This window comes from Thamnophis elegans, chromosome 11 (assembly GCF_009769535.1).
Source record: "Thamnophis elegans isolate rThaEle1 chromosome 11, rThaEle1.pri, whole genome shotgun sequence".
In the NCBI taxonomy this organism is placed as follows: domain Eukaryota; kingdom Metazoa; phylum Chordata; class Lepidosauria; order Squamata; family Colubridae; genus Thamnophis; species Thamnophis elegans.
Window position 1 is genome coordinate 57090379 of NC_045551.1, and position 27665 is coordinate 57118043.

The following is a 27665-nucleotide window of genomic DNA, read 5'->3' on the forward strand; positions in this document are numbered from 1 at the left end:
TTTCCAGGCCAAAATGTTTAATGACATCCTAAGGAGCTGAAAGGTCATATTCAGTACTACCCGTGCTTCGCGACGAAACTATGTGATTGGACAAATCCAGTTCCCTCCGGTTCAATCTGTTGGCTCATTGGTGGTCAGTGATTGAAATACATAAGGGAATATCGCTCCCACTGCCTTGAATCCAGAAGCATTTTCATAGGTGGAAGGCATAGACATGTTGGTGAGGTACCGATGTTTAGTACTGTAAGGAACAGCATCGCTCCTGAGTGAGGGAGTGGAAGGTCTACCAATTTAAACTGAGGTAACGGAATGTGAGGCAACTGGCAGTTGGAAAAGAGTTCTTTTCAGGTGGGGAGGGGGAGTAGAACTCCTTAGCATCAGAGCATGTTAGTTACTCTATAAGAAATACTAATGATCTGATGGTCATTTCGAAAAATCTTTTCTTAGTGAGCACCCAGAAGCCAAGAGGAACATATGTGCCAAATTTCAAATTTGTAGGCTTTACAGTTCTGGAGATTTCGTGATGAGTGAGTGGTATTTGGCTTTTATATATATATATAGAGAGAGAGATGTACAAATACTCCATAGGTTAAATTATGAAGAGGAAATATATTCACTTCTAGCATACAGCATATAAGGGATGTTTGAGCAGGGTCCACATTATTGTCTGGGACGCCACACATCCTCTTCACAACCTTGTTACCTTTTGAAAGGAGGCTTTCTGATATCCAAAGCAGAACATCCAGATTCAGTCACAGTTTAGTTTTGTTCCATATAACATCAACCTTGTGAATTCTCAACTTTCCTCTTTACGCTATGTATTCAAAATGGACAGTGATTCTAGACTACAATAGAGCTGGAAAGGACCTTGGAGGTCTTCTAGTCCAGCACCCTGCTCAAGCAGGAGAATCTATAATATTTCAGATAAGTGGCTGTCTAGTCTCTTCTTAAAAACCTTTAAATTTTCAACATCCCAAATGACCTAGAGAAGATAGAATAACCTTTATTGTCAATTTTTTTTTTTACTGTGAGCACACTGGCACACATTAAAAATGAAATTCTGTTGCCTGCTCTCAAAAGAAAGTATATATCCATATATATACATACATAACAGTCATATACATATACTACATACACACAAACACACAGAGAGATATAGATATATGTATACACACACACACACACACAAACACACACACACATACACACATACATTATTCTAAAATATCTCCCGTATAAATAGTGTGTATTCTGGTGTATGGAAACTACTGTTGCATTTATTTTTTTCTTTCCTGAGTGGAATGAGTAGATGATGATGATGATGATGATGATGATGGTGATGGTGATGATGATAAATAGAACTGGGAAATGGAAGCATAGTGAATGGAAGCAGCAACCCGTATCAACCATTAGCACCAGTCAATGGTATTTGTGATGCATTTTTGAATGTTCAGTTGGCTGAGTTTCATGTTTAATGAATAAAGTATATAATAATAATAAATACTTCATTCATTAAACATGAATCTCAGCCAACTGAACATTCAAAAATGCATCCCAAATGCCATTGACTGGTGCTAATGGCAGATACGGGTCGCTGCCAGCATCCTAGGTATCAACCAAGTACCTTCTTAAAATATACGATGTTCCGAGCAGCAAAGTTTTTTGCAGTTCTGCTGTTGTTATTGCAGGAAGCTGCAATTTGTGGATGTATCTTGTAAAATTCTTGGACATGGTGCCAAGTGCCCCGATGACAATGGGTATCACTGTTACATGCTTCATCCATAGCCGTGTAGTTTCGATGGCCAGATCGTAATATTTCATTATTTTTTCTAGTTCTAGTTTTCTTCGACTCTGGCATCTCCAAGAACAGCAATATCAATAAACTGTACTATTACTACTACTACTACTACTACTACTACTACTACTATTATTATTATTATTATTGTTATTATACAATTGTATCACAGCGGCCAGTTGTTTCGCCAGATTTGGCATTGGTTACTAGTCGGGCCCCATCCAGGGGCCTAGGACGTCGTAACGTATTTTCGTAATATGCGTGCAGATCCAAGCAGTGCGGCTTTTTGCATTTGACTGATGGTGATTTTGTCAATTTTTAACTGTTTAAAATGTAATTCCAGTGCTTTTGGAATAGCACCCAGTGTGCCAATTACCACTGGAATTATCACTGCTGGTTTGTGCCATAGTCGTTGAATTTCGATTTTTAAGTCCTGGTATCTTGCGATTTTTTCATGTTCCTTCTCAGCAACCCTGCTATCACCTGGTATTGCGATGTCTATGATTGTGACCTTATTTTTCTCAACCAGTGTGATGTCTGGTGTATTATGCGCCAGTATTTTGTCCGTTTGTATACGGAAATCCCACAAGATCTTGACCATCTGATTTTCGGTGACTTTTTCAGGCTGATGTTCCCACCAGTTTTATTTATTTATTTATTTATTTATTTATTTATTTATTTATTTATTTATTTATTTATTTATATTATTATTATTATTATTATTATTATTATTATTATTATTCCAATTATTGTAATTCCAGTGCTTTTGGAATAGCACCCAGTGCTAATTACCACTGGAATCACCACTGCTGGTTTGTGCCATTATTATTATTGTTGTTGTTATTGTTATTATCCAAAGTAATTGGGGTATCTTATGGACCAGGGATAAATGAATTAGGACAGGCCTACACATAAGGAGAAATAGAAGAAAGCAGATCACTGAAACTTCTGTTGCTTCACTATAGACTTATATACAGTCTGGGATTGCAGGTTAGCCATTGCTGCAAGTTATATAACAAAGGATTATGCAGGGTGCTGGACTAGAAGACCTGTAAGATCCCTCCCAGCTTGGTATTCTGTTGTTTTGTTAGTATGAGTGACATTCTTAACTAAGGGAGAAAATATTGGACTCTTAATGTCGACGTGATCATATAGTTTCCTTGTCAAGAGACCAGATAGTTGGTTCCCATTCAAGTGCTAACCAGTTACGATCCTCCTGACCTTTTTAAAAGATCAATCAAGTTTGATGAGAGTTGTCTATGATGGGGGTTGTCTATGAACAAGCCTTAGTGACATGAGTAACATGACATTGCTATAGCAGAAAAGAGTTAGACAGTTAAGAAGGAATAATCTGCTGCCCCAAATTCATATGGCTTCACAAAATTTGCTTCTCGTTCTGCTGCTACTCTGAGTGGCTCAAGATTGGCTTGGACCTTCCATCCTTCTGAGGTTGGTAAAATGAGGACCCAGCTTGTTGTAATATGCTGGCTCTGTAAACCGCTTAGAGGGGACTGTCAAGCGGTATATAAGTCTATTGCTATCTTCTCCCTTCAGATGGTTGGGGGATTCAAGTAATGCCTGCTTTTGTCATTCTCACCTGATCCACCAGAGGGTGCACGCTAACAATAAACAGCTTCTAAACAAGTGTGACACACACACACATACACCCCTCCATAAATGAGGAATTATGAGTCACAAATATCCTGCCTTCTGTTTTCTCATTTGTATATTCTTCCGTCACGTGTAAAGTCAGTTGTGGAAGAGATGTGAATTAAAAGAAAAATGTGCGATCGTGTTTCGAAAGGAGAAACTATTACAAATAGGTAGGCTTACGTTTTGTTAGCATAGCTTTAGTTTCTGCCAATTAGCAAAAGTGACTACTACCTTAATAGTAATTTGGGAAGTTTAGGCAAAAGATTCATGCACAAAATGTGTCTCTACTGAGTCTTTCTCTCTCGTGGGAAGAGCTTCTTGTCACACAGGGAGCACAGGTGCTCCTTGGGTTACAAGAGTTGCATTTAGAGACTGTTCAAAGTTAGAGCAGCCCTGAATAAAGTGACTTCTGACTATTTTTAACACTTACGACCTCTGTAGCATCCCCATGATCATTCGATCAAAATTCAGATCCTTGGCAACTACGATGTTGTACAGTTGTGCAATCTTGTCCCATAGAAACATGGGGTGCGGCTTCAAAGACACTGCCACAACTGCCGTATTGTCTATTTGGCCCAGCCCCATCCCACAACACCACTAAAGTAGAAATATCAACACCTTTAGAGTTTAGGGTCAATTAAATAACCTGCTCCCTGCAATGAATACTGCAACAGGACTGAAAAGTTTGTCCTAATTGTTCTATTAAATCAGGATTGGCGTAATAACTTGTCTTAATATATAGTATTTTTTAACCATTATAGCTTCTGGTGAAGGCAGAAAAAGGGACAGAAAAGACTAAACTACTCAAAGAAACCTACCAAATTCTTGAAAATGTACTCCCTTTAAAAAGTACCAAATCAAACCTTGAGCAATAATATGTATTAACTAGTTGATAACCCGGCGTTGTTGGGTATTAATTTATAAGGGGGAAATGTCCAGACCAAATGTAATTTCTAATCTGTTTTCCCCCTTACCAGAGAGAGCCCCCTTGTGGAGTACTGTGAAGCCGTTACCATGGGACCTCCACTGCGATGTACAGTAGAAGCCATTTTACAGCAGTACGGTTGAAAGCACAACAGAACACGCACCCCAAGAGGTGTTAGGACAGTGTTTCTCAACCTTGGCAACTTGAAGATGTCCGGACTTCAACTCCCAGAATTCCCCAGCCAGCATTCGAATGCTGGCTGGGGAATTCGAATGCTGGCTGGGGAATTCTGGGAGTTGAAGTCCGGACATCTTCAAGTTGCCAAGGTTGAGAAACACTGTGTTAGGGTGTCTTACCCCACAGTATTTGTTTCCAGAGAGTAAGTCATCTGTATACCAAGAATGGTTGAAATTGCTCGAGGTGTTCCAGAGTTATGCTGGAAAACACACACACACACACACACACACACGAGAGAGAGAGAGAGAGAGAGAGAAAGAGAGAGATGTATAGAGATAGATAGATAATAGATAGATAGATAGATAGATAGATAGATAGATAGATAGATAGATAGATAGATAGATAGATAGAATGCAGATCAGAAGTAAATTGGTCACCCCAACAATTCATAAGTTCCTTTTTGCTAAACATCATAGTAAAAAAAGGTGGTTGCTTTGAGTCTGCAGGTGCTTTCTATTGCTAGCAATGGAGCCTAGCAGAAGTGGAAGATCTTCACCAGAAGCCACAAAAGTAAAACTACTAGCTATTAAGACAGATTCTCATGCCAATCCTGATTTAAAAGTAACATAGGAAAGTTACTGTGGAGGACTGCTTCAAGCGCGATGGCCCTGCCATTCGTGTCTCATTTTCATACCTTGGAGATGCTGCTTGAAAGGAGAACGTTGGCATTTTGTTTAGTCTGAGCCTGTTCAAACTTTGCATTCCTGCGACGCCACGGTTACTCCAGATATTATTTGAATAAGAAATGGCACCTGTCACTAGTCTTTGTTCGGACCTTTGTGCGTTAAAAAGATGGGAGTCAAGGTAAAACTCACGGCCAGAGACAGGAGAAGTCAGTTCTCCTTCTTCGGTGACCTTTAAGCGCCTTTTGTTGTCTTAATACGCTTTGTCTACTCAGCTTTTAGAAATTGTCTTGCCTGCTAATCCCTTGATTTGACAGACTGGAGACAAGTCATTCTCTCTGGCTAATCCTTCAGGGCTGGTCGTCATTCTGGAGATTCTCTGCTTTTCTTTAGAGCAGGTTCCACAAATTCATGTGGCCCACAGCGCACCTCTTTGTCCCACAGCAACCTTTCCTTTCAACCGGGCTGAAAGCGGACATTGTGAGGCCCAACCAAACCATTATGCAAAAAAAAAAAAAAAAAAAGCCTGCGTGCGTGGAAGCAAATGGCAGTGTTGTGGCCCGCCCAGGGAGCCTGCAGCAGATTCGGACAGTGAGGAGGCTGGAGAGGAACATGGGCCAGTCCTGGAATCTGGGGAAGGCTCTGATGAGGGCTCTGTGTCAGAGGCAGCGATGGGGCCAGAGCTGTAAGCCAGTTATCAGCTGCCTTCAGAGTCAGACATCTGCGAAGCAGCTGAATAGCTGGAGCCTGTTCCCAGTTGTGCGCATGCGCAGAGTTGCCAGACGAAGAGAACAACTAAAGAACAGGGGTTGAATTGGGAGTAAGGTCACAGGTGGATGATGAACGGCCCCTCGCAGAGGAAATAAAAGAGGAGCGAAAGGGGAGTGGAGTTTGCAGGAGACAATTAGTTTGCTTAATTGGTTCGTGACTCTCCGAGACTCCTTGCCAAGTTTTGCAGATATCGGCCTGGCAGCTCTCCAAGCCAGATAAGGTCTGTGACTGTAAATCCTCCCTTGAAAGACTTTGTTGGATATGAATGAGCAGAATTCACATAAATTAATAAAAGCATTTTTTGGTCAGGACAAGGAGTTGCTTCATGGTTTGGGGAAGCCAAGGTCAGAACAGGGATGTGCAGTGGGATATTTTGATGGATATGGGAACACTGCAGCTTGTAAGACAGTCGTACCAGTTTGGTCATTTAGTTTAAATACTAAACTGAGCCCAGGTTACATTTCCTTCTGCTATAGGCAAATTGTTTTAAGTTGTTACATGAGAGCAGGGGTGTCAAACTCATTGCCCGGGAGCCGGAGCCAGCTGTGTGAGGCTTAGATCTGCCCCATGGGGCTGCCCTGAAAATAGAGAAGGACCAACCCAGGGTGCCTCTGCCAGCAAAAATGGAGCTCATGAGGGCCACGCATTCTATTTTTGCCAGCAGAGGGTTGCAGGAGGACGTCCCAGCCTAAAACAGAACTTGTGAGGGCCATGCATGCTCCCCCTTCCCACGAGCTCCATTTTTGCTGGCAGAGAGTTGCAATAGGCTGTCACAGCCGAAAGCAGAGCCCAGGAGCCTGTTTTCGTTGGCAGAGCGCTGAGGCCACCACAGGCACCCCCAACACAAGTGACATTATGCTGGCCATGCCCACTCTGGCCACACCAACCCTGCCCCCCCCCCGAGGTCAAACACAACCTTGATGTGGCCTTCAATGAAATGAGTTTGACACTCCTGCATTACAACATTATTTTCCACGAATTAGCCATGTGTAGTCGAGTCCGATTGGGAGAGAGTTGGCTGACATCGCGGGAGAAAAAGTAGAATTCCAGAAAATAAGAATTCATAATAAAGGAGAGAGGGGTTTGTGTGATAGCTCAGCGGTTAAAGATGCCAGCTGGAAAGGAGACCACCCAGGTTTGAGACGCGAGCGCCACATTATGGGGTGAGCTCCCATCGCTTGCCCTAGCTCCTGCAAACCTACCAGATCGAAAGCATGCAAATGCGAGTAGATCAATAGATACCATTTCATTGGGAAGTTTAACACGGTTTGGAATTTATTGCTGGCCACATGATGACGGAAGTGTCTCTCATGTAATGTGCACTTCCTAAGCTGAGAATTGGAGATAACCACTGTGTCAATCATGACTGGACAGGGGAAACCTTTAAGCCTTTAATAATAATAATAATAATAAAAGTGTTTCTACCACAGCCCTTGCTCACTGATTGGCAAATGAGAAATTGGTGATCATAAACTGAATTCTTGTTTGCTTGTCTCCTTTGCTAGCACACTTGGCTTAAGGCTATGGCGCTGTAAAAGGACAAGTTTTCAGTCAATTTCTGGAAATGAAAGAAAGTGAATGTCAGCCCACAATGCAGTGAAACATATATTCACTGTGTCAGAAATCCTTTACTATGCAGGTCATACAAGATGTGAAAGACATGAGCCAAGACCTATGCAGTTGACCAGGGGATTTTCTATCTGCTGGCGCTTCCACCAGGGAGACTCAGTGGCTATATCAAAGAAACAAGCTTATGACAAACGGGCTCCATTTCTTACAATTCGTTTCGGATTAATGAACATATATAAAAATATGGCCATGAAGTCTGCAGGAATTCATAAGACACCATTTTTGAGGAATTATTGCTCTGTAGGTATGGTGGACTCCAAAACAACCAGAAGCAGTTTTCCTCCACCCATGGTATCATTCTGCTAAATAACTAATTTCCACAACGCTCTCTGTGCCCTGAGATGTCAAGCCACTTAGTAGGGCTGTATTACTTATTATCCTCTCATCTGTCCTTTTGCCTATTTCCTTAGGTTCTTATGACTACTATCACTTCGTTGTTGTGTCTCATGATTTATGTGGATTACTCCTATTTAGTATCCTATGATTATTTATGTTGATTGCTTAGTATCCTATGACTGTCACTGAGTGTTGTGTCTATGATTTATGATAATTGCATTTTATAATTATGATTATCACTTGTTGCTTGTATGTACCGGAGACAAATCCCTTGTGTGTGTGTCCAATCACACTTGGCCAATTAAGAAGTTTTGTTCTGTTCTGTTCTGTTCTACTCTACTCTATTTCTACTCTACTCTACTTCTCCTCTCCTCTACTCCTATTTCCACTCTACTCTACTCTACTCTACTCTACTCTACTCTACTCATCTCATTCTTTCCTATTTGATTTCCTGTAAGAAAGATTCCTGTATTGTTCCTTTGAGATCCTGAGCTGCACTCTATAGGTTGTAAGGCAAAGATTTGCAGTTATGATCATTTGGACAGTCGTATGTGTGTGTTCATGTCTGCGTGTGTGGCACACAGAAATACTGATGATTTCAGGATGTTCAAAGAGTAAGATCTCTCAAAAATGTTGCATAATATCTTGACTTCTAGGACTGCAGCCCACGAGCATTCCTAGAACAAGATTAAAAATCTGGGTTCCACAGCTGTGTGGGAGCCGTGCCTAATGTATAGTTCAGCTCTCTTTTGTACACCGTGAAAAATTAAGCTATTTCTTCTCTTCTTACGGAACTGATTATGCAGCCTTAAAGATATTTGTGCCAGGACTGATATCCAGCAGTTTCTCCTTAATTAGGGTACAAAGCATATTTTTCACAATTTCCACTATTCAGTTACTATTCAAGTTACTATGCGGCCAGAATGTCACAACAGCAATTTCACTCGACAAGTAGCCCCAAATTTTGACAAGTAAGTGTTCATGTTACTACAGAATGAGATAATAAGTGTGTGTACAATGCTATGTAACTTACTGCTCTGTGTACAGCAACTTACACTAAACTTGTTAGCATAAAGCAGGAGAAAATGCTAAAATATACCATATGTTTGGTGTATTAGTCACCTGTTGGTAGGCAAGAGTGTTAGGAGGTAGCACTTGAGCATCTGTGAAGTTCACTTATATCCAACTGCAAGACTATGGCCTTCACTGCCTCCAATGAACCTTCTCTGAAGGGTTGATTTCAAAGTAGATGTGGCTAGTGGAGAATCTCCAGCTCACCAGATGTGGGTTTGCCTGGGTTTGGGAGAACCTGTAACTAATCTTATTGGAGAACCTCCAAATCCCACCCCTGGCTGGCCCCACCCACCTCGCCCTGTCCCTCCTACCCTATCCCTCCCAGGAGTCTCCACGGGGCCCATTTTGGATGTGAGGTAAATGCAGGGCCCACGCGGAGGCTCAGGGAGGGGGGAAAATGGGCCGCGCGGAAGGCCTCCCCAGCCTGGGAAAGGCAAAAACATTCCCCCCCACCGCCGCCATGGTGCAGGAGGCCAATTAGGCCACGCCCACACAACAATCAGACAGACAGGTGTAAATTTTTGAAGCTCACTCCTGACCAGATATTGATCTATAATTCCCAGCAGTCCCAGACAGGAAGTGGTGGTGAAACAAGGATCTCGCAGTTCAGCCAGTCTGGGCAGGGGCAAGGCCATAGGATCAGGTGCAGGATTTTTCAGGCTACCGCCATGATGGCGAACCTATGGCATGCAGTTGGCAGACAGGTGGCATGCGGAGCCATTCGTTAGGGCACTCGAGGCATTGCCCTGTCAGCTCTAGCACTTCCTTGAAGCCTCCGGAGCACAAAAAAACGGCCCTACAAGCAAACTGGAAGCTTCTGAAGCCTCCGGAGGGCCTCCCAGGGGTGGGTGGGCAGGGGAGGCTGTTTTTGCCCTCCCCAGGGTCCTAGAAAGCCTCTGGAGTCTGGGGAGGGCAAAAAAACACGCCAAAAGCAGGGGGAGCGCTGGTCGCGTGCGCATGTGCGCAGGGAGAGCACTTGCATGTGCGCTGAGGTCATGCACATAGCATTATGGGTGTGGCATGCCCGCGTATGTCCCCCCCTGCACTCCCTCCGCTTTTGGCACGCGAGCCAAAAAACGGTTCGCCATCACTGGCCTCGTGCTATGTCGCTCCTCTCAACGAGAGAACTCCAGCGGTCCCACTTCCCAAGTTTGTTACCCTTACATTTTTACATTGCTTAGTTATCTCACAAAATTGTCAATATACCAATACATTGTTATATCATAGAAACACAAAAGATTAAAAAGAAGACTATTACCCCATGCTGGAGTGGCCCCTTCAGAAGAAAACAGGTGACAACTCTTCTTTTCTCAAAGCTCCCTGGAAAATGTCTATGGTCCTCCAGGTCACAGTTGTCCCAAAGGTGCTTTTTCAAGAGGCAACTGGACTTTCTGGTTTAGTTCCTTGTAGATGTTTTGCTTCTCATCCAAGAAGCTTCTTTAGCTCTGACTGGACAGTGGGGAATGGAAGGATTTCGTGACCCGTCAAAACCGCGGTCGACAAAACCGCGCTCGACGAAAGCGCGTACCTGACGTCATCAGCAGCGTGACGAAATTTTTTTTAAAAAAATTAAAATTAAAATTAAATTAAAGCAAGCTGATTCACATAAAGGTAAGGGTTAGGTTTAGGGTTAGGGTTACCTTAAGCGTTAGGGTTAGGTTTAGCGTTAGGTTAAGGGTTACCATTAGGTTTAGGGTTAGGTTAAGGGTTAGGTTTAGGGTTAGGTTTGGGGGGGTTAGGGTAAGGTTTTCGCTTTAATTTTAAATTTACCGCTCACAGCGCGATGTTTTCATCACGCTGTGATGACGTCACGTACGCGCTTTTGTCGAGCGCGCAATTGTCGAGCGCGGTTTTGTGGTGGAACCGAAGGATTTATACTCCCTGCAGACAGCTGGTCATTTGCATCCTTTTAGAGAGTCCTTGAGGTCACCTGGAGGTTTATCTGTGTCTTTGGGGTGACCTGAGTATGCAAATGGATGTGGAGCCTTCTTGGAACTGTTGAAAGAAAGAAGGCTCCATACCTATTTGCACCACCCTGAGGACACAGTTAAACCTCCAGGTGACCTCAACGACTCGCTAAAAGGATGCAAATGACCAGCTATCTGCAAGGAGTATAAATCCTTCCATTTCCCCACCATCCAGTCAGAGCTGAAGAAGCTTCTTGGATGAGAAGCAAAACGTCTTCAAGGAACTAAAGCAGAAAGTTCAGTTGCCTGTTGAAAAAGCATCTTTGGGACTCCCTGGAAAATCTGACACGAAGGGTTGGGATTCTTTAGAAAAGCTTTAAGATGAAAAGGAGGTGCCTTCTTTAGAAAAGCTCTTTAGAAGAGCTTTACCTTCCCACATTTAAGACTTGACCTTGGCTATTGTCTTTGTCAAGACATCATCATGACTCAATCATTTTTCTCATGCCTGGGGAGGAGAACAAAGTTTTGTATTCAGCTTGTTCCTTAGGTGACTGGCATGGTAAAAAATTAACTTTCGATCAAGGCTTTCTATCTCATAACCACCCTGGAAAGGAAGCGATTCGGATTGGCTAAAACATCAATGTGTCATTGTCTTGAGAGCAATTAGATCAACTGAAGTAGCTTTCCAGGTAATTCGTCTTTCAATTCAAACCCTCCAGACTTTCTCAATAGAAGTCTCTGGAGAGGACGCCCGTGCGTAATCTAGAATTAGAGCGATTCAACCTGAGAAACAGGGCTGTAACTGAATACCTGAACAGGTAACCAGCTTGGCAACTCTGTATTTAAAAATCAACTGCGGAGCACGTAGGATTGAATAAATATTGCAGTATAATCTGAGGACTTTGCATCAACTTGCAGATAGAGGCGGAAGTTGATTCAGAACTATTTTGTCTTCTGTGCATTTCCCCCCCCCCCTTCTTTCTCAAGCAAAACAAATCTTATGAATTGTATTTGGTCTTGCGACCTTCACAGCCAACTCACAATTGCAAAATAACGCTAGCAATAGCACTTAGACTTATATACCGCTTCACAGTGCTTTTGCAGCCCTCTCTAAGCGGTTTACAGAGTCAGCCTATTGGCCCCAACAATCTGGGTCCTTATTTTATCCACCTTGGAAGGATGGAAGGCTGAGTCAACCTTGAGCCGGTGGGACTTGAACTGCCAAACTGCTGGCAGTCAGCAGTCAGCACTCAGCAGAAGTAGCCTGCAGTACTGCACTGTACCACCACGGCTCAAAAACAGGCACACTGTTAGTCCTTGACTTACGACCCACAACAGAGCCCAAAATTAATGTCGTTGTTCAAGGAGATGTGTGTTCCGTGCATTTTGCCCCATCTTACGACTTTTCTCACCATTGTGCTGAATCTGGAGACCCTGTGGACTTTTGCTTGTCCAAAGGTCACAAGAAGGGGATCACGCGACCCTGGGACTCTGCCACCGACATAAATATGAACCGATTGTCAAGCATCCCAACGCAAATGATGTGACCATGGGGATGCTACAATGGTCATAAGGGTGAAAAATGGTCATAAGTCACTTTTTTCAGTGCCGTTGTGACTTCGAACGGTCACTGAATGAACTGTTGCAAGTCCAGGCCTACCTATATTAAATAGCACAGTGCTGGCTCTTTAGCTTTGAAACGGAGATGAGCACTGCCCCCTAGAGTCGGGGACGACTAACACATATGTGCAAACGGAACCTTTACCTTTAAGATAAAGCCCCTTGGCATGGATGGGGCTTCAAAGCCTACTTGGTAGATTCCCTTGAAATGAATTTCCCCAATTCAAGACAAAAATTCTAGGTGTAAGTGAGTCCTTCCTGTGAATAATGTCTCCTCCCACATTTCAAGCATAACTTTGGTGGATCTCTATGTCTTTAGCCCAGTTCATCTCATGGATGAGAAAACGGAGGAAAGATACGGTGGGAAGAGCATTGGCCCTGAAGGTATAAGTGACTCTTCTCCCAACAGGAGTATAGCAGTAGAGAATTCTTCCTTTACTTTTCTGATTTATTACCTATCATTTCATAACTTGCTCAGGGTTCTTATGAGTCAACGAAAGAACAAGGAAAAGAAGTCATTGTTGCAACTTCTGGGACTTTGCCCCACATTCAATGCTGGATGATGAAGGCACCGTCCTGTTGTTGGAACACAGTGTTCCCAGGCTTCTTTAATATATACCTGTATACTAAAGAAAAAATTATTTGCATGTTGTGTTGTTCCTGTGCTACTAAGTGGCTCCAAATCAGTAATTTCTGCAAATAGGATAACCCAGCCCGTTCATTTGCATAGTCAAAGTTTGTTGAATCGAAGCTTTTTGAGAAATGAAGTAATGAAACTGATATAATTTAAGAGGCATTTGATGCCATTCATATATTCGGGTGGAGGTGGGATTTATTAAGCCATTGATTTATACCAGGGATGGGTTTCAATTTATTTTACTACCGGTTTCCTTGTGCGCGCACACACGCTCACATGTTCACACGATGCTTCTGTGCATGCGCAGAAGCTTCCGGGCAGGTGGGCAGAGCCTCCCATCACAGCCAATACTGGTTCGCCCAATCGAGGGCGTATCGGCAGAAACCCACCTCTGATTTATACCCAGAAGCGGTGCAACACCAAACCCAAACTTTCTCCCTATCATAAGTTATGGGTGATACATTAAAATAGTGCAAACCCTTGTCATCTAACAGAATGGAAAACCTAGTGTTCCTGGAGTTACAGGTGACCCATAACCCACTTTTTGCGTGACCCGACAAATGCGTGCATGACAAAAGAGTGCCGACAAAACCGTGGCGCTAAAACCGTGATGTCATCAATGCAATGTCATCAACACAGCGACAACAGAGCGCCAACAGAAGCGCGATTTAAGTTAAGGTAAGGGTTAGGTTTAGGGTTAGGGTTAGGTTTAGGGTTATGTTTAGGGTTAGGGTTAGGGTTAAGTTTACAGCGCGCTTCTGTCGCCGCGCTGTTGTCGCCGCTCTTCAGTGCTCATATGTCGGCGCGCTTTAGAACTCGCGGTTTTGTCACCGCGGTTTAGTCGGGCGCGCTTTTGTCATTCGCCCTTTTGTCAGTGAACCCACTTTTTGTGGATTCCAGGCCTCCTATTGAAACGCTCATAGCCATTTTGAAATAGAAAAGAGAAGAAAACAGTACAATAATCCTTCAAATTAGCTTGTCCTCTTTGGGACTTAGTTGACTATGGCTGATCCCAGAAACTAAGTAGGGCATTGCCTGATTAATGCTTGGATGGGGAACCACCTGCAGATTCCATGCATTTGGGGCTAGACGGGTTGAAAATCTGCATCCTGGAAGAAGGTTGCATCACACTTTTGGGTCATGAGGAGTTTGACCTGAAGACTTTTGTGCTGGTTTAAAAGAAGTCTCAAAAGCACTGATTATATTACCTAGTTTGGGTAGTGAAAAGTCTGCAAGAAAATAATCAAAGTCAGAGATCATCAAGGACCGCCCTTCCTCCAATCTCTTAATATTTAGCATAGAGACATGGCGGCTCAGTGGGTAAGACACTGAGCTTGTTAATCGAAAGGTCGGCAGTTCGGCGGTTCGAATCCCTAGCACTGCGTAACAGAGTGAGCTCCCGTTACATGTCCCAGCTTCTGCCAACCTAGCAGTTCGGAAGCATGTAAAATGCAAGTGGAAAAAATAGGAACCACCTTTGGTGGGAAGGTAACAGCATTCTGTGCACCTTCAGCATTTAGTCATGCCGGCCACGTGACCACGGAGTCGTCTTCGGATAGAGCTGGTTCTCTGCTGCCAAGGGAAGAAGGGTGTCCTATTGAAACAACGAGGAAAGGTCTCCATCCTCACAGCTCATCATGTCACAAAACACTTCATCATTCTAGTCCAAGGTGATACTTTTTTCCCTACATATCCCAGGCTTCCCTATGCTATTATGGTAGACCGGAAAGAGTTGCCTTGTGTTATCTGTTGTTCACTCCGCGTTGTGGTCCTCCTAGCTGCGAAGGAAGAAGTGGCAACAATAGCAGCTGCTTCGTTTGTTATTCCCCCTCCAGAGATACTCAAGAGTCTCCAGTCCTGCGTAGACATGTCCCATATCCTGGTTTTATTTTCTCTTTATGGTCCAAATGGAATGAATTAGGGACATGACCCAGAATGCAGTTAGTCACCTGCATAGCTATAAGCGTTTTTAAGAGAGCGCCCACTCTCCAAGCATAGGGCTTGAAAGATTCGCCTTTTGGGTTTCATGCGGTGCGTTGAGTTGGCTGCGCACCTTGATTAAATTTCGTTAAGACCCAAGGTCATGTTCCAAGTCTGATCCTGCTGTCTTCGGCTCCGAGAAGAAAATGGGTGTGGTGAGCTTCACTTAACAGCAGCAATTAATGGGAGTTCAGTAGGTGGGCATGTTTGGTGGTGGTTTGAAGAAAATGTTAAATATTTATATTAAAAATAGCTGTCGAAATGACTAAGATCTTCACTGACTTGGAATCGAACCTGCAAATTGCAGCTTATTATAGCTTATGCTCTGGCTGCTGAGCCCCATCCTTACTGCATCTTCACCTTTACTAATCCAGAAGAGCATAGTTCAGGCAGTGCGGCCAATATTAAAGGGCTGGCATTGCATGCTCTTATGCTAGAGCGGTGAGGTGCCCCAGTGGTGAACACAACGGCTTCCCATTGGGAAGACTGAGAGTTCAATCCTAGATAGCGACAGGTGCTTCTCTCTTAGGGTGCAAAGAAAAAAAATATCTGCTGTGAACTCCGCATAGGTGTCAGGAAGGGCATCCGGTTAGTAAATACTCAGCTCCATCCAGTTGCTTCATCTATACCTTAAATAGGGACTACAAGGTCATAAAAAAGAGAGTAATTGGGTGTTCTTATGCCATGGGCATACGAGACACAGTGGCTCAGTGGCTAAGACGCTGAACTTGTTGATTGGAAAGATGATGGAGTGAGCTCCCGTTACTTGTCCCAACTTCTGCCAACTTAGCAGTTTGAAAGCACGTAAAAAAATGCAAGTAGAAAAATAGGAACCACTTTGGTAGGAAGGTAACCTTGTTCCGTGTGCTTTTGGCATTTAGTCATGTCAGCCACATGACCACGGAGACGTCTTCGGATAGCGCTGGCTCTTTGGCTTTGAAACAAAGATGAGCACCACCTCCTAAACTCAGGAACAACTAGCACATATGTGCAAGGGGAACCTTAACCTTTACCTTTATGCCATGGGCTACCAACCTAGTGATTCTCAGTTACTCTTGTCTTTTTTCTTAATACCAAAATGGTTTGGCATATCAGAGCAGAGGTGGGTTGCTGCCGGTTCGGCCCGGTTCAGCCGAACCAGTAGTAGTGGCGGTGGGAAGCTCCACCCACCCTCCTGGAGGCTTCTGAGCATGCAGGAACACACCCGAACTGGTAGTAAAAAAATTGGTAACCCACCTCAGAGGATATGAGTAGAGGTACATCCCCTCTAATATGGAGGATATTTGACCTGGGTTCAAACCTGGATGCATTTATGGCAGCCATCCAATGGGCAGGAACCGGAGATGAGAAGGCTAAGTGTTATGACTAATACCTTCCTTGGAAGGGGAATCATGTGACAGGGCAGACATCAATAGATTTCTTGGGAAGCGATGGATTTAATAAATGACTCAACAGAGAAACCTCCATACATATTGCTGGACTTTGACCAGCTAATAGAATTAAACATTCAAAATTTAAAAAATCAAGATTAAAAATTAAACGGGGCAAAATCAGTGCCAAAGTATGACCACCAATAAAAAAAAAATCACCATTAATCCATTAGCAAAATGTCATCTTTGCAGTGAGATGGAAGGATTCTACTCCTGCCACTGTTATATTATTTTATTATTCATTCTTTTCTTCCTTTCTGACTAGAGGGCACTTAACTCCAATAATAGCAAAGGAAAAAAGAAAAAAAAGGGGAAATGGATTGTTCTGGCAGGAAAAGCCAAAAATTTACTAGGGAAAACCAATTCTGGAACATGTAACCATATGACTCACAATCCAGCATAGAATTAAGCATCGCATATTCCATGTGATGAAAATATAAATCCTCTTTTGGATTGTGGCCACGATAATAGAGGGAAGAAGGGGAAAGGGAAGCCGAGGACCTACCCTGGCCTTAAACATAACATAATTTTTATTAAAATTCAGTGTTAAATCTCCTCAGGGCAAAAGGTTATGCCATGTTGTACTGCAAGTGTGCTCTCAAAGCTTTCTGTTGAATTGAACCAAAGGTGCTTTTTCAAAAGGCAAATGGGCTTCCTTTGTTTGTTTGTTTTCTTTGAAAAATGTTTCGCTTCTCATCCAAGAAGCTTCTTCAGTTCTGACTGAATGGAATGGAAGGATTTATATTCCTTGTAGTAATCTAGTTGTTAGTACTCTGAAGGTTGGTCATTAACCCTCTGATAATCGTTGAAGTCACTTGGGAGTTTATCTGTGCTAACCACTGGATGATCGCAAAGAAGTCCTTCCATTCCACACTATTCAGTCAAAACCGAAGACGTTTCTTAGATGAGAAGTGAAATGTTTTCTAAGAAAAAAAAAAAAACAAGAAAATCCAGTTGCCTTTTGGAAAAGCACCTTTGGAACAACTACAACCCAGATGACTGAGAATCTCCATAGACATTTTCCTATTGAAGATGATAGATAGATAGATGATAGATAGATAGATAGATAGATAGATAGATAGATAGATAGATAGATAGATAGATAGATAGATAGATAGATGAAGGTGGGTGGGTGGGTGGGTGGGTGGGTAGGTAGGTAGGTAGGTAGGTAAGTAGGTAGGTAGGTAGGTAGGTCAGTCAGTAGATGTAACAGAAATAATAGAAATAGAATAACAGAGATGGAAGGGACCTTGAAGATCTTCTAGTCCAACCCCCTGCTTAGCCAGGAAACCCTACACCCCTTCAGACAAATTGATGTCCAACATCTACTTAAAAATGTCCAGTGTTGGAGCATTCACAACTTCTGGGGGCAAGTTGTTCCACTGATCAATTGTTCTCACTGTCAGGAAATTTCTCCTTAGTTCTAGGTTGCTTCTCTCCTTGATTAGTTTCCACCCATTGCTTCTTGTTCTATTCTCAGGTGCTTTGTAGAATAGCTTGACTCCTTCTTCTTTGTGGCAACCCCTGAGATATCAGAACACTGCTATCATGTCACCCTAGTCCTTCTTTAGTATTAGTATAGGGCAATCATGATCTGCATCTATTTCACCTCGCCATTTCTTTGTTCTCTGACCCATCGTTTTCTAGTTCCTGATGCCTTCCCTTTCTTGAGCCTGAAAAACATAGACTTTTTTTAGCAAGGATGGGAAGGAAGGTTTAGAACAGTCCATACTCTTCCCTCGGGTGTTAAACTAAATTTTTATACAAGATCTAAACATTTATTTCATAAGACAAAACCAGTTTAACCTTGTACATAACAAGAACCATGGTGGTACAGCGGTTAGAGTGCAGCATTGCCAGGTAACTCTGCCCACAGCCAGATGTTTGATTCTGACTGGCTCAAGGTTGACTCAGGCTTCCATCCTTCGGAAGTCGATGAAATGAGGACCAGCATGTTGGAGGCCATATGTTGACTCTGTAAACCACTTAGAGAGGGCAGTAAAGCACTGTGAAGTAGTATATAAGTCTAAGCGCTATTGCTATTAACATTAGCACCATTTTTTTTCTTCACTAAATTGTCAAAATGTCGATGTAATGAAGAGAAGACCATCTGTTCTGAAAGAAATTCAGCTGTAGCAAAGGCGGCTAGAGAACCTGACAATTTCAAAGACAAAAGTTCTCTATCCACTTGTTGTAAATCTGAATTTCTCATAAACTCTAGTTTGTGTAATCTCTGAACTTCCACTTGGGTTCAGATGAACCTCTAGAGTAAGGTAACTCTGTTACAACAGCCTTACAAGTTATCGCATGCCTTGTATGCGGACTCCCTCAGGAGATCTGATAAGTAAGGTTGTAGGGACAGATAAGACATGTTTCTTCATCTAATTCAGGATTTGCATTAGGGATTGCTTTCAAACAATACTTGAACAGACTCATAGATAGGTGTCTCCATGACTGTAGTAAAACTGTAGTACTAACTAACTGTAGTAACAAAAGAACAGAAAACTAAATGCATAGAGGCATAATCTATATGAATGTAACTTCCTGGAGAACCACCACCAAGAAGGGCCGTTCTTATCCAAGTTGGTGAGCTTTTTTCACTGGTCGCTGTTGGAAAAGAGAAACTGGAGGAAGAATTGCCTTCATCTGAACTAGTAATAAAGCTTTTCATGCAGGACCAGTATAAATCTATCTTTTTATTTTATTTTTATTATATTATATTATATATGGACATACAGTACATATATGGCTGTACATACATACTTACGTACATACATACATATATATGCATCAGGGGTGGGTTCTTGTCAGTTCTAACCTCTTCTATAGAAGAGGTTCCACAAATCTACAGTGCCGTTTAGAACCGGTTCCAGCTCCCTCCCCCCGCCCGTCCGCACATCATCAAGATGAAGAGCGAGAGGAGCAATTCCACAAGTCTTAAAGCTATCAAGTTTGAACACCCCTGGCAGATTTTTTCTAAAGGGTTAGAGGTGGAAGGGTCTTGTAACTTGACAGCTTTAAGACTTGCATACTTCAATGCCAGAGTTCCTGAGCCAACATGACTGGAGGAGGAATTCTGGGAGTTGAAGTCCACAAGTCTTAAAGCTGTCAAGTTTGAACATCCCTGGTTTTTTTTTTTTCTAAAAGGTTAGGGGCGCAAGAGTCTTGTAACTTGACAGCTTTAAGACTTGCGTGCTTCAAATGCAGAGTTTCTGAGCCAACATTTTGGTTGCTAAGCCAGAGCGTTGTTAAGTGAGTTTCACCACATTTTACAAGTTGGCCACGCCCACTCAGTCACATAACTGCCAAGCCACTCCCACTCAGTCACATGGCCAGCAAGCCACTCCCACAAAGCAGGTCACACCTACAGAAGAGGTTCTAAAAAATTTTGAAACCAACCACTGGTATGTATGTATGTTCCAGCATAACTCTGAAGCGCCACAAGCAATTTCAACCAACCTTGGTGCACAGATGACTTACCCTCTGGAAACAAATACTGAGGGGGCGAGATAAGATACCCCTGGTGTGTGTGTATGTGTGTGTGTTCCAGCATAACTCTGGAATGCCTGGCCCATTAAGGAGAGTTGAGTGTGGCATCCTAGAGCGGCAATCGTTTCTGATGTCAGTTCCTTCACAGCTTCCTCTGGAAAGCCAGCTGTGACATTCGCCCTCCAGTGGACCAATGGGAAAATGACTGGTGGATTTGGGGCAAAGTGCCAGAATTGTAGACAGGGCGGGAAAGAGGAGTGCATGGGAGGGAGAAGGGAGAGGGCAGGGATGATGGGCATGGGAGTAGGGGGAAGAAAAGCCCCTCTCAATGACTCCCTGTCAGACAAATGCTTTGACATCTATAAATACACACACACACAGACACACACACACACACACACAACATAGGGACAAATGGACAGGAAGAGACTTGTTAAGAACTCAGTCTTTACTGGTTCTTTCCCATTAAGCATCTGATTTGTTACATATATACTGGTGAACAGGTAGCACCATCTGATTAAACTTGTGGGGCTCCCTAGCTAAGCAGGGACAAGGCTGGTGAGACTTGGTTGGAGAATAGAATAGAATAGATTTATTTTCTGGCTAAGTGTGATTGGACCCACAAGGAATTTGTCTTCGGTGCATAAACTCTCAGTGTACATAAAAACTATAAGTGATAAATCATGATCATAGTCATCATAAAAATACGTTCATCATAAATCATAAGATACAACACCTAGTGATAGTCATGGGATACTAAATAAGCAATCAACATAAATCATACCAGGAAACAAAATAAAACAATATAAATTGTAAAGTTACAAGCAACAAAGTTATAGTCATAAGTAGGAAAGGAGATTGGTAATAGGAAAGATAAGAAGAACAATAGTAATACAGTCTTAGTAAATAGTTTGACAGTCTTGTGGAAATTAGCTGTTTAGCAGAGGGGTGGCATGAAGGAAAAAAACTGTCCTTGTGCCTAGTTGTTCTGGTGTGCATCGTTTTGAGGGTAGGAGTTGAAACAATTTATGTCCAGGGAGTGAGGGGTCTGTAGATATTTTCACAGCCCTCTTTTTGACTCGTGCTGTATACAGATCCTCAGTGGAAGGCAGGTTGGTAGCAATTGATTTTTCTGCAATTCTAGTTATCCATTGAAGTCTCTGTGTGTCTTGTTTGGTTGCAGAGCCAAACCAGACAGTCATAGAGATGTAGATGACAGACTCAATAATTCCTCTGTAGAACTGTAGCAGCAGCTCCTTGGGCAGTCTGAGCTTTCTGAATTGGCGCAAAAAGAACATTCTTTGTTGTGCTTTTGTGATGACATTTTTGATATTAGGTGTCCATTTTAAGTCTTCAGATTTTATAGAACCCAGAAACTTGAAGATCTCTACTGTTAATACTGTGTCAACAGTATGAGACTTCCAGGAAAGTCAAAAACCATCCCAGAAAGCCACCACAATATTATTGATATGAAATCTGTATTGACGTGGTCAAAGAATCACCAAGAGATGAATTCAATTGAAGGAAATTTAATTCTCCTCCCATTAATTTCAGTCCCTGCTGTTCAGTGACTAAGCTGTTTAGTTTTCTGATTTAAGAACAAATGGATGAGCATCAGATTAAATAATCTATACTGAAGATATTGGATCATTTTAGTCTAAACACTTGAGCTGCTGATACCTTCGTGTTTATACTTCCCTCTTGATTTGCATTGCTCCTTCCTTAGGTTGCCTCTAAAGATCCTACAAGGACCTTCCCCCAAGTCATATGACATCCTGATTCATTTGGGTGGCATAGCTGGCCAGCTGTTTGTGGTGAGGGTATGTCACAATACATGTCAAAAAGAGCTCGCCATCTGTCATGGAGTTTCGGCCTGTTCTCCTTCCAGCTGCCAAATCCCTGCACCCTGGGCCGTGGACCCCCAGATACAAATTAAAATATTCCAAGCATCTGTCCGTATTTGGCTATTGGGAAGGATAAAATCTCCACGGCAGGGCTGCAGCCCACACTGTTGCTACTATTCGTGTATTGTGGTCATTTCAATCCCGGATCTCACCACTAAAACTGGTGTTCTCAGGAGCAACTGTTTTATTTCCCTCTCGGACAGTTGTGCAATACTAATGATAGAAATCCCAGTCTGTCTCTTGCTTATTATTCTTGAGGTTTTGAGGAAATCTGGATGATTCAATTATTGTCAGCCCAGCTTTCGTTGGCATTCAAGCAGGAATCACGAGAAACGGGGAAAGAGGGTGTACTCAGAAGAAGAGCAGAGGGCAGCTCTGGGAATACTTCAAAACATAATTTTTTCTGAGGATATGGGAGTTTTGCCCTCCCTGTCTTACCCAACCCAAAAACCCAAGATGCTATTGCCTGGCAAATCTCACCCAGTCAACAGTCTCAGTGGTCAAAGGTGCTGGGATTAGCCAATTAACAGTTGAGTTTCCATTGATGGATCTCTTGCAGTTCTTTTCCAACATTGAATGGTACTACATAGCAATAGCACTTTGACTTACAGTGCTCTACAGCCTTCTCTTTAGTAGTTTTCAGAGTCAACATATTTTCCCCAACAATCTGGGTCCCCGTTTTACCCACCTCGGGAGGATGGAAGGCTGAGTCAACCTTGAGCCTGGTGAGATTTGAACTGACAAATTGCAAGCAGCCGGCAGTCAGCAGAAGTAACCTGCAGTACTGCACTCTAACCACTGTGCCACTGTGCTTCCTGCGCCATCACATAGGTGGAATATATGCTAGATCTCTCTTGGAGCCAGTTCATGATTGCAACTGATTTTGACCTCAACAACAGAGTCATAGCAACATAAATCCAATTTTGGAAGGTTGTTGAACTATAACCCCCCAAGTGGTGTGTGTGTGTGTGTGTGTGTGTGTGTGTAATGGTTCATCAGTTAAAGACATGGAGCTTGTCAGTTAGAATGGGTGATGTCCCGTTATTTGTCCCAGCTCCTGCCAACCTAGCAGTTTTAAAGCATGCAAACGCAAATAGATAAATAGGTACCACTTTGGTAGGAAGGTAACAGTATTCCATGAGCCTTTGGAGCATAGCCATGTTGGCCACATGACCATGGAAAATGTCTTCAGACAACACTGGCTCACTCAGCCAACAAACAGAGTTGAGCACTGCCCCCTTCACTAAGACACAACTGGAGAGGGAAACCTTTATCTCTCAGCTGGGACAAGATGAGGCGGGAGACCAACAATTATATTTTTTAGGAGCTTGGGAGTGCTGTTTCAGCATGCTACGAGTTGGGGGAGAGTTGAATGTTGGTTTTTATTGTTTTTATGTTCTTATTGAGCCACGGTGGTGCAGTGGTTAGAGTGCAGTACTGCAGGCTACTTCTGCTGACTGCTGGCTGCCTGCAATTTAGCAGTTCAAATCTCACCAGGCTCAAGGTTGACTCAGCCTTCCATTCTTCCAAGGTGGGTCAAATGAGGACCCAGATTGTTGAGGGCAATAGGCTGACTCTGTGAACTGCTAGGAGAGGGCTATAAAGCACTGTAAAGCGGTATATGTCTAAGTGCTATTGCTATCACTGCTGCTGTGATCCAGCTCATTAGATTCCTGGACATATAAGTCTCTTAAATAACTAAACTCTATGCAAACTTGCCTTTCTCTGATCATTCTGGGTTTTTCAGGATATCACCTACCGCCCTCTCTGAGTCCAATAATAACATCCCTCTTTCTCTTTCTGTCTTTTGCTTCCTTCCCCTAGGGGAGAAACCGTACAAATGTACCTGGGAAGGCTGCACGTGGAAATTTGCTCGCTCAGATGAACTAACGAGGCACTACCGCAAACACACAGGAGTGAAGCCGTTCAAGTGCGCGGACTGTGACCGAAGCTTTTCCCGCTCAGATCATTTGGCACTGCATCGCCGAAGGCACATGTTGGTCTGAAAAAAAAAATGCTACCTTGTCTATACATATATATATAAATATATATATGTATGTGAATATATATATATTCATATATATATATATATATATATATATATATACCTAGGAAATTTCAAGAGCTGGTCTCTTTTAACTACAGTGCATTCAGCAGGACTGGATCCTGTTTTGATGGTGTTAGCACAAAAGGGGCATTTGGTGTTGTCCCACATTCACAAAGAAGCAGGAATGAGAATGCTACAATCTTCCCTTCCACCTTAAGCAGGCTGTCCAGCACAGACCCAGGGGCGTTATCTTTTGCTGAGGATAAACGCCGGAATGCATCGAGATTGGGCATTATTTTCTAACCCGCGCCGTTTTCAAAAAAAAAAAAAAGTATTTATGGCTTGTATTTTTTTTTTTTTTCCTCAACCATCCCAACTTTTTTTCTCCTGAAGAATTTCTGCTATTTTCGAAGACTGGATGTCATAAACTGTAGAAAAAAGAACAAGTCCTCCAGAGCTTTCTCTTCATTTGCTGCTGCTGCTGCTTCTTATTTTTTTTTTTCATTTGGTTGTTGTTGTTGTCGTTGTTGTTGTTGTTCATGATTCATTTTCCCCCCCTGTTAAAACACTGCAGAATATCATCCTGCCCAACAATTTCCTAAGCCAGCTGAACAGACTGGAAAGAGGAGGGATTTTTTGAAGAAAAAAAAATGAAGCTCCTTGAAGTGAAAAAAAAAAAAGATTTCTCAGCACACTTATGCAATAAAGATGGTGGTATTTGTACATATTTACCTCTTTCTTGTTATGCTGGACTTTAGAGGCCATTAATCCTTCTAAAACTTCCTAAATCTGTTTTTTTTTCTTTTCTGTTTTTGCTGGAATCTGTAAAACAGGCATCCGTAATATTTCAGTATGATTTTCCCCGTTTTATAGCCATTTGCTTACTCTGTAATAGAAGGAGTTCATTAAAACCAGACTTGGACACATAATAGAAACCGAAATTGGTCCCACCCTTTCTAAGCCAATGTATCAGTCCTCTGCATATTTCCCTGAAAGTAACAGATGTTCAACCATCTCTTATTCTTGGATTGCTCAATAGCTGATTCACAACTGCACAGGAGAACTAACTCCATTGATTAGCCCTGTCCATGCATTGCCATAATAAACCTTCTGTTCTATGGGAGTGGATCCTTGATCGGAATGGGATGGCTCCCTGTGATCAACTCGCTGTGGGACAACTCATCACAGCCAACTCACCCTGGGACAACATGTTGTGGGACAATTCAACAATTCAATTATTTAAAACAATTTTTAAAAAATATGTCAGTGTTTGTCCATCACTTTTCATCTCGTCCCTCCTTCAGTATCCTTTCTTTAATAATTCTATTCCACCCTATAGACAAAATTAGTGTAACTTTTGTCCCACAGCGAATTGGCCACAGCAAGTTGTCCTAGACCGTCCTTGATGGTTCACTCTCACTTGATCATCCATTAATTGATGTTATAATTTGTGTAGGCTCTGTGTGTGTCTCTCTCTCTCTTGCTCTCTGTGTGAATTCTCCTACTGAGTTGACCCCTGTGGTAGAATTGTGCTTAGGATTGTAGCATCTAAGTTTTGAAGTGAACATCCTCTGTGACCAAAAGGGAATTTAATGCATCAGAATAAAGGAGAGTATTGAAATGGAATTTCAAGAGCTCTCAAAGTACTTCCCGTTCCTAAAATGAAGGTCTGGCAAGAATAATTTTAAACGAACTCCATGGAGTGACGATATGGGGCCAGTGAGACTTAGTCATCGTTAATTTGGGTTGGGCTGGGCATAGGCCCAGGTGGTTAGACAAATAACCACGGCCAGGCATTCCTGAAATAGGTAGGGGGTGATGGGGTCCATGGCTCCCTGTTCATGCCAGGGAGCCATTTTTAGAGATGGCATAAACTGATTCCAAAGGATTTTAGAAGGAAGTGAACAAGTGGGCGTCCTTCTCCTGAAATCCCCCTAAGAAATGCCAACCACTGCACCTGTTTTGGTCATCCAGACTAGAAACGGCTGCTTCTTTGCTCTAGATGCAACAGATGAGGCAGACTGACGTTAATGAGCAAGCATTTTGTGGGCCGCTATGTCTAAGTAACTAAATGTGAACCGACAGCTCTGGTTTTTCAGTCTTAATTAAGATGGTTGAGATTCAAGTGGTAGCCATCTGTTCATATAACTGGGCCTTTGGAAATAGTATGGAAGCAGAGGTGGGATTCAGCCGGTTCAGACCGGTTCAGGCAAACCGGTTTTTAAAATTCTGCCCAGTTTGGTGAACCAGCTAATCCCACCATTGGCTGGCCCTGCCCTGTCCTTTTTTCAGGCTATTTTTGGCCCCAAACAAGCAAAAATGGCCCAAAAAACAGTTGAAAAGTGACCTGAAAAACAGGTGAAAATAGCCCCCAAACAGGTGAAAAATGGCCCCCAAAACAGGCAGGGCCAGAGCTAGCCAGTGGTGGGATTAGTCTGAACCGGTCAGAATTGCTGAATCCCACCTCTGCCTTTGAGGCGAGTGGCTAGGAGGTGGGGCTAGGTGTGATGAGTGATGTTAAGTTGGCCACACCCACCCAGTCACATGACCACCCCGCCACATCTAGCCAGCCAGAGAACTGGTTGTTAAATTATTTAAATCCCACCACTGTGTGGAAGGAATGGGTGGCCAACTCATACATACACCCACCACAGCTCAAATACATACATGCATATCTACTACATCAACCCATAGTTCGTTCATCTGAACTGCTCACACAACCATGGAGATCAGGGCTCTCCAACCTTGGCAACTTTAAGACGTGTGAGCCTCAACTCCCAGAATCCCCCAACTGGTATGGCCAGCTGCGGAATTCTGGAAGTTGAAGCCCACAAGACTTAAAATTACCAAAGTGGGAGAACTCTGATGTAAATTATCTTGGGTATACAAATTATCAGAGTCAGGGTAGGTAGCTTAAGTTCTCTGTTCCCATCGAGCTGGTTCTAATTCCTTGTTGGTAGAAGGCATCGCTGTCCTTAGCTAGGAGAGTTTGCTATTTAGGGCACTTGAGAGCATGATGAGGTTAGAGAAAATTAATAATGCATTATGAAATGCTATACGGAGACTTGAACCTCCTTGTCAAAAACAGAAGGAAATAGTAAACCAATACAGGTAGTCCTCGACTTATAACAGTTCATTTAGTGACCGTTTGAAGTTATAACGGCACTGGGGGAAAAAGAGACTTATGACCATTTTTCACACTTACAACCATTGCTTCATCCCCATGGTCACATGATCAAAATTCAGACGCTTGGCCACTGACTCATATTTATGTCGGTTGCAGGACCTTGGGGTCATGTGATCAGCTGCTGTGACCTTCTAGCCAGCAAAGCCAGTGTGGGGGGGAAGCCAGATTCACTTAACAACCGTGTTGCTAACAGGAGTGATTCACTTAACAACTGCGACAAGGAGGTTCGTAAAACGGGGCAAAACTCACTTAACCAATGTTTTACTTAGCAACAGAAATGCTGGTCTCAATTGTGGTCATAAGTCCAGGACTCCCTCTACTGCATCTTTTATGGCAGTATATTTGTGGATTTATTTGGAATCATTCCTCCTCTTGAGCATCTAACATATGTAAGCTATTCAGCCGGTCAGGGATTCGTCAT

At 42.8% G+C, this 27665-nt stretch overlaps 1 protein-coding gene across 1 annotated transcript in view; it reads left to right on the plus strand.

Moving 5' to 3' along the window:
- KLF12 (Kruppel like factor 12) overlaps positions 1–24043 on the plus strand; it is a 260582-nt gene extending 236539 nt beyond the window's left edge. Inside the window, exon 6 of the mRNA XM_032226929.1 lies at positions 23835–24043. Coding sequence (XP_032082820.1) covers positions 23835–24016 — 182 coding nt within the window. The 3' untranslated portion in view covers positions 24017–24043. The remainder of the gene's footprint in view (positions 1–23834) is intronic.
- Positions 24044–27665: the final 3622 nt, after the last annotated feature.